General features: G+C 41.2%; 1 protein-coding gene across 2 annotated transcripts; it reads left to right on the top strand.

The window, feature by feature from the left end:
* Positions 1 to 1,518: 1,518 nt before the first annotated feature.
* On the top strand, positions 1,519 to 7,399 carry LOC125517595 (sirohydrochlorin ferrochelatase, chloroplastic-like). 2 transcript variants are annotated; one of them, XM_048682803.1, is made up of 8 exons: positions 1,519 to 1,788; positions 2,082 to 2,146; positions 2,636 to 2,821; positions 2,936 to 3,135; positions 3,218 to 3,279; positions 6,370 to 6,480; positions 6,628 to 6,720; positions 7,082 to 7,399. In XM_048682803.1, exons 3-8 carry the CDS (start codon positions 2,751 to 2,753, stop codon positions 7,184 to 7,186), a joined length of 642 nt encoding a protein of 213 aa, XP_048538760.1. In that variant the 5' UTR covers positions 1,519 to 1,788; positions 2,082 to 2,146; positions 2,636 to 2,750; the 3' UTR covers positions 7,187 to 7,399. The 2 variants fall into 2 exon arrangements, with proteins under 2 accessions (XP_048538760.1, XP_048538759.1); XM_048682802.1 differs by having other exon boundaries at positions 1,526 to 1,805.
* Positions 7,400 to 7,739: the final 340 nt, after the last annotated feature.

Below are 7,739 nucleotides of genomic sequence, written 5' to 3'. Positions count from 1 at the left end.
CCTTTAGTACCGGTTCGTGGCACGAACCGGTACTAAAGGTTCATTACGAACCGGCACTAATGCATAGCCATTCGAACCGGCACTATTGATCACATTAGTGCCGGTTTTTTACAAACCGGCACTAATGTGCTTCACGTTTGACCCATTTTTCTACTAGTGTAGGACTCCCCTTTCCTAGTCCAACTAGGAAGAGAGAAGGGGGGAGGAAAGAGAGGGAGAGGGAGACGGAAAGAGGGTCCGCGCCCCCCTCCCCTAGTCCAATTCGGACTCCCCATGGGAGGGGGTGCACCACCTCCTGGGCTGCTGCCCTCTCTCTCCCCTCAGGCACACTAAGGCCCAATACTTCCCCGGGGGGTTCCGGTAACCCTTCCGGCACTCCGGTTTACTCCGAAATCACCCGAAACACTTCCGGTGTCCGAATATAGCCATCCAATATATTGATCTTTATGTCTCGACCATTTCAAGACTCCTTGTCATGTCCGTGATCATATCCGGGACTCCGAATAAACTCCGGTACATCAAAATATATAAACTCATAATGAAACTGTCATCGTAACGTTAAGCATGCGGACCCTATAGGTTCGAGAATAATGTAGACATGACCAAGACACGTCTCCGTCAATAACCAATAGCGAAACCTAGATGCTCATATTGGCTCCTACATATTCTACGAAAATCTTTTATCGGTCAGACCGCATAACAACATACGTTGTTCCCTTTGTCATCGGTATGTTACTTGCCCGAGATTTGATCGTCGGTATCTCAATACCTAGTTCAATATCGTTACCGGCAAGTCTCTTTACTTGTTCCGTAATACATCATCTCGCAGCTAACTTATTAGTTGCAATGCTTGCAAGGCTTATGTGATGTGCATTACCGAGAGGGCCCAAAGATACCTCTCCGACAATCGGAGTGACAAATCCTAATCTCGAAATACGCCAACCCAACAAGTACCTTCGGAGACACCTGTAGAGCACCTTTATAATCACCCTGTTACGTTGTGACGTTTGGTAGCACACAAAGTGTTCCTCCGGTAAACGGGAGTTGCATAATCTCATAGTCATAGGAACATGTATAAGTCATGAAGAAAGCAATAGCAACAAACTAAACGATCAAGTGCTAAGCTAACGAAATGGGTCAAGTCAATCACATCATTCTCCTAATGATGTGATCCCGTTAATCAAATGACAACTCATGGAGTGGGCTGAGAGGGGGAGGGGGGAGGGGGGAGGGGGAGAGCGGGGAGCGGGAAGGGAAAAACGATGAAGCGGCGCGGACGGGAGGGGAAATGGACTTGGTGTGAATGGCGTCGTCTAACGCCGTCTAATGGCGGTCGGGATGACTTGTTTGGCCATGTAGACAAAAAATGAGCCCATGTAACAGAATGAGATCCGTCGATCAGTGACTTTTGTAAATAGATTACACAAGACGTGGTGTTTTTGAAAAAGAATAGAGTAGTGTTTTCTGTGTTTTTTTTTGAGAAACAGTAGTGTTTTCTGCAATTTACTCCGGCCTCTCCCGTGCGACTGCAGCTACAGCCTACAGCCCAGCTCCCCGTTCCCCCGCAGTCCTGTCTGCTGGCTGCTCCGCGAGACCGCGACCGCGCCGTTCCCCCTCGGTCTCGGCGGTGCTCCCCGGCCTCGGCCGCCGTGCTACTGCCGTCGGTTCCTGCCTCGGCTGCGCCGCCGAGGCCGAGGAACGCCGACTCGCGCAGCCGCTCTGCGCCCCACTGCTTCTCGCCAACGCGGCGACGTACCGCAGCCAGGCTGCTGCTTCGCTTCGCCCCGGGTAAATTCTTGGACCAGGTAATTTCTAAATTGGTGCATTGAAATTATAGTGAACAGAAAGAGAAGACGCGTCTAAATTGGGGCATTGAAGTTAAAATGAATTGAGATAGAAGATGCGTATGTACTGAACTGAACTCAAGTTGATGCATTTCATTTTATCATTTCAAGCCTATAGGTCTCTCAAAGGAGTTTGACCTCGTCGTAGTGGAGGCTTTCATATTTGTATCAATGATTAATTATTTCACTTGATGTTTATGCCTTTTCTTATGAAATTATATTTTTGATGTCTTGAAGGTATTGTCTTCCTTCCACTGTTGATCAGGTCGTGGGAGGCATAGATGAATCAAGCCACTGATTTGGTACTCTTTCGTATCTCCACACTACAATCTGTAGTTTTTGTCATGGTTTTATCTATTTTTGTTGGATCGTTAAGCATTGAGTTTAAATTCTACATTCATTGTGCAATCAAGCCATATTTTCTATGCCTTGCATGATCTATCTTTTTGGGGTAGCTATCAGTGCTTAGATTTTGGTCCAGAGTCTGCTCACCGATAATAGTAAGATTCCTATTTCTTATTTAACAATGGTTCGATTTAAACCCTACTTTCATGATAGTTATATTTCTACTTAAATTCTAATAAAATAGAGTTTGTGTGCATAGGTTGAGCCCTAGCTACTAGTGGGACCAATTTCAAATTAAATGCCACTAAATACATGTACTTATTAATTTTTCCAAATGGAAGTGGATCTGCTTATATGGAAAATGCAGGGACTGTTGAGCCTTTAGTTTGTACCAGAGATTTTTTTTTCTTGCATTTTGCAATGTCTAATGAGCATGCTCTGATCAGGAATATTGTTGTCCCGTCTGAAAGTTATCTTACGGAGAAGGGCCTATTAAGTTGAGTTTCTGCATTTCCTTCAAGATCCTATTGTTACCTTAAGAATAACAGTGGGTGCTCCAATATGTCTATGCACCCTATGTCGCTCTCCTTACAACCCTTCACTGCAAATTCAATAAACACATATTCTTTAAGGTATTTCTTTCCTGATGGCTCTTATTAATTTACCGGCCTCCATTAAATTTTTGTCATTTCCTATCTCTTGTGTTGCATTCATTTTTAACTCCGTTTCTTGTTTATTGGCTTTAGGAGCACTAGTGCGAATTATGACCGTGGTTTTATAAAGTTGGTGCCAATTGGAAGTAGTGGACATTGGGTCACAAATTTCAGACCAAATTCTGCGTCTAGGCCTGAAACTTCTGTAGGACATGATTGTGTAGTGGGAGAGAATGATGGTGTGATCATAGTTGATCACGGGTCACGTCGACAAGAATCTAATCTCATGCTACGTAATAGACTGATTATTTTTTGTGAGTTTTGTGGTGTTTATATCGACGCCTACCTTATATTAGTCTCACTTGAAAATTGCAGATGATTTTGTTAGCATGTTCAAGGCCAGGACTTGCTACAATATTGTTGAGCCTGCTCACATGGTATGTTTTGATTGTTGTTTTTTCTGAAATTGTATTTGTTCAATGAGGAGGTGCAAATTATGAATTTATTAAGCTTTGCTTGAAGCTTGTAGCTCTCTTGAAATTTCCTTATTAGCAAAGTGAAAGTTGTTGGCATCATTAGCTTTCCATTATTTTGTGAAGGAAAAACTATTGACAATTATGTCAACTCGCAATCCGGGGCTCAAGTCACCATAGTATTTCTTGGTCTAAATTCCTTGTCCATCATTGAGCATGTTTAGGATGCAGACTGAGTAAAGTATTTTACTCATCACTTCAAATTTGTCAAATTAAATTTATATGGAGTTGATACTATTTTTTAAGCTACTGCATTGCACCCTGTACTGGTCAACTCACAAGGTCACACATTTAGAACTCTGACATGATTTTATGCAGTAGTGACGTATCCAGTGAGTTCCTGCGTATCTATTTATGAAGGTTTGCACACTGTTGCACTTCTTTTACCCATAGGCTACATGACAATACACAGGTAGCTGTAGTATATGTGTCCTTTTCACTTATATTGAAAGCTTTCTGTTTCAATTAAAAGTTTGTTATAAACCCAGCATTTGGTGTCGTTCCATGTTGCTATCTTCTACTCCCTCCATTCCAAATTAATTGAAGTTCTTGGTTTGTCCTAATTCAAACTTCTTTAAGTTTGACCAAGTCTATCAAAAAATATTTAAGATCTACAATATCAAAAATATATAACGAATACATTTTGTAAAGAATCTAATGAAACTAATTTAGTCTTGTAGGTGTTGATATATTTTTATATAGACTTGGTCAAACCTATAAAAGTTTGACATAGGACAAAGCTAGAACTTCATTTAATTTGGAACGGAGGGAGTATTTCACTTCTTGCAATGGCCTTGTCTTAGATTGAGAAATACGACGTCGTAACCAATTTCCATGCATGAAGAAATAGCTCGGGGTATGGAGAAATCATTTCTTTTTTCAAGACCATGTAGGAGAGCTGCATGTATAAATTAGGGAAAAGAGTTTTATAATGCCTAGAAGGTATGACCACCAGCAGAAATACAACAGGGAAAAAGAAACCCCAAAAAGTGATACAACAACTACGACACAGAAGCGGGCAAAAACCTGTAGCTAGTGACCCCAAAAAACGACCCTAATTGTGTATGTCTTCCTTGATATTTCACTTTGCACCAACTGTGATTCATGATCTGTATTTGATCTGATGTCGTCCTAGACCTGCTGTAAACCTGTGATACTCCTGTTCGAAGACTCTTCCATTCCTTCTCTTCAACGTATTTCTGGCGATCAGCTTTACCAGGCTATCAAATCTGCTTCTTCTGTCATGTTTGCAGCCTGCCTCTGGATGCCATTCACCATTCTTCAAAATGAGCTCCAACCGTTGGCTGAAGTATCATACCATTGCAGTACCCTGGTCCAAATCATGTTGAAGATGCCGCACCTGATGAGTAAATGGCCCAGGTCTCTGCTCGTAGTCTGACAGAACACACGGGTCTCGTTGTGCTGTAACCCACACTTCACAAGGGGGTCTGCAGTCCAGCATCTCTTTCAGATAGGAAGCCACATAAATATATTGCAACTAAGGGGCACCCAGGCTTTCCGGATGACTCAGGCATACTGAGACTCGATGGCGACCAAAAAAAGGCTTTATAGACAGTTCTGGATGTGTATTTTCCAGATGAATCCCGGCTCCACGACCAGGTACTGATACTTGAAGATTAATGTCAACCCTTTGAGTACCCCCAGCACGTTCAGAACTGGCATAAACTTGGCAATGGAAATTAGGGCCTTGATATCGTTGATCCACCTACCAAGGGTCAAAGCCCCAGCCACTGTTCCTTTCTGCTGGATCGATAAAGGGAGAGCATAGAGAAGGTCTGATGTGATCTCAGCAACTGAAAAACCGTTGATCCAGGCGTCCTGCCAAAACCGCGTGAAATTACCATCCCCAATTACTCAATTAGGACATTGGTTCCAGCGAGTAAGATAGCAACATCTGCACCAGCAACTAGAGGAAGGATTCTCCATGACCTTTTCATGTCAGTGCGCTGTAGCGATAGCCAACAAACCTTCAGAGCTGTGCTCGTATGACGTAAGTTAAGAATCCTGAGGCCTCCTAGCTTCTTCGGCCTACACGCCATGTCCTAATTAACCAGGCACTGATCGTCTTTGGCAGTGTCCGCGCCCTTTTTGCAAGAAACTTCTTTCACAACTTCTTGGTCTTGATAATCTTTTCACTTAGAAATTAATTTCATAGCCAAACCAATAGAAATGAGATCTTTTCCGCTTCTTTAAAAAATGTTTTTTGTTTTGAATGAATATGTTTAGGACCAGACAAACAATGTGACTTTCATAGCCAAGCCAATATAAATGACTTCTCTTTCCATTTCATTAATATCATTTTTTTTCTATTTTTGAACAAAAACATGTAGGACATGACAAATAATGTGACTCTGAGTTGGTATAAAGATGTTGTATTCTTACCAATGCCTGTCAGACATGAAGTGAAACATATGCTGTGCACAAGCATTCCTGTTTTCGTCTAACTATTCTCTATTAGGAGTGTCCATGTACATTTAGTTAGCTTGCACATTGGGTTTAGTTCAGTCAAAATATAAGCATCTGTTTCCTTGGATCTCTTGTTATAAATTAATCACACATTTTCAGTTGACCATCAGGAGGGCAGTTTAGATTAATCACCGACGCTAACTTCATTAAAATGAAGTACAGTTGCCCTTGATGCAGGCCTCCATTACAGCCTATACCTGTATGCTTTTGTTAATGAGCGATAATTTACCAACGTATATTTTTAGCCACTGTCCTGTATGCTTTTTTCTTGAGGTTTCTCGGAAAGGTGTATTACTATTACCAAAATCTCATTGATATTTGTTTCATCATTCTCCAATTGTTATTTATTTGTTATATTAAATTAATGGGCTGGAGGCATCTTTCTTTCGAACTCAAAGCTGGAGGCTTTTGTGCTAATGAATCATATCACTGTTAGTTCTTATCTGGAGATATTTTTTCATTTTGAGATGCATGAAGTTGCTAAACTTTTGCTTTGGCAAAATGAAGGAGCTGGCTGAGCCTACTATTAAGGAAGCATTTGGAAAATGTGTGCAGCAGGGAGCATCTCGCATTATTGTCAGTCCATATTTCCTTTCCCCTGGACGACACTGGAAGCAAGTATGTTGTCGTTTTTTTTTTGTCTGGATGGATAGTTCTAAAATGTTTAATACGGAAGATGTTGGCGGTGCCTATGTTCTATTCTATTGCTTATATTGCATCAGTAAGACATGAGTTCTCATGCAATTTGGCACTGTTCTTTCTCAGGATATCCCTTCTTTAGCATCAGAAGCCTCTAAAGAGCACTCAAGCGTACCCTACATCATCACGGCTCCTCTTGGATTACATGAGCTTATGGTGGTATGTGCTAATTAATTCTCTGGATTGTGCAAGATTATCTATGTCACACTGAATTATGCATTCAGTAGCCCATCTTTTACGAGAATTGTCGTTAGTAGAAAAGCAAACTAATGTGATATTTTCTATAAGTAGATCTACAGGAACAGCCACCCTTTTGATGATGTGGTACAACTTTTCAGGATAGAAATGTTGAAAAGGAAGTGTAGAATTTTGTTTGCTACGTATTAACGAAGGGTTCAGAGTCATTGAGTGTTTGTTCTAGAAAAATGTCAGTGAATTGATAGCAACTAAAGCATTCTCCTCTTTATACAAGAGGCAAGTTTACGAGTTCTTTTATCAAAATGGAAAAGTTGCTTTGCAGGATATTATGAACGATCGCATCAAATACTGCCTGAGGCACGCTGCAGGTGGAGTCGATGAGTGTACGGTATGTGCCGGGACTGGAAAGTGCCACTTTTACTCTTGATGGGAAAGACAATGGAGGCTACTTTGCTCAACAGTCCTATCTCCATAATTTTGGAAATTGTATACAACCAACCTTGTTTCTTGCAAATGAGCGCCTCAAATAGCTGAGACCGTAAGTTTGATTTTGTGCGAGCTGAACCTATGTCCCATGCCATGTTACAGAACCTATCACTATTATACTGATTAATGTTAACGGTTTTGTTCAGTTTGTAGATATGGAATGTGTAAATTTGTCAGGTAAAGATGTGAATGAAACACTCAATTTAATCAATGTGAAGGGCATGCGGAGATTTTTGAGAAATTCTAGACCCTTCGCCCCGATCCACCTAGAGCTTCTCGATCCATCGTATGATCACTCAACTCCGCTGTGGTATGATTTCCATTTAGTCGTGTCAACTATAAAGATGCTATTTCGAAATTCACTTTGGCACATGGGAGCATAATATGATTCCATTTAGTCGTGTCAACTATAAAGATGCTATTTCGAAATTCACTTTGGCACATGGGAGCATATGCTCCTGCCACTGAAAAATATATTTCAAAATGTCAAAAAA

This window comes from Triticum urartu, chromosome 6 (genome assembly GCF_003073215.2).
Source record: "Triticum urartu cultivar G1812 chromosome 6, Tu2.1, whole genome shotgun sequence".
Classification (NCBI taxonomy): domain Eukaryota; kingdom Viridiplantae; phylum Streptophyta; class Magnoliopsida; order Poales; family Poaceae; genus Triticum; species Triticum urartu.
This window is presented reverse-complemented; position numbering and strand designations above follow the sequence as displayed.

Bases quoted from the DNA above. Each gene is read 5' to 3' on its own strand.
- LOC125517595 (XM_048682803.1), top strand. From the start codon at position 2,751: ATGTCTATGCACCCTATGTCGCTCTCCTTACAACCCTTCACTGCAAAT. The intron at 3,136-3,217 runs GTAATAGACTGA...TGAAAATTGCAG, and splicing joins AGAATCTAATCTCATGCTAC to ATGATTTTGTTAGCATGTTC. The intron at 6,721-7,081 runs GTATGTGCTAAT...GTTGCTTTGCAG, and splicing joins GATTACATGAGCTTATGGTG to GATATTATGAACGATCGCAT.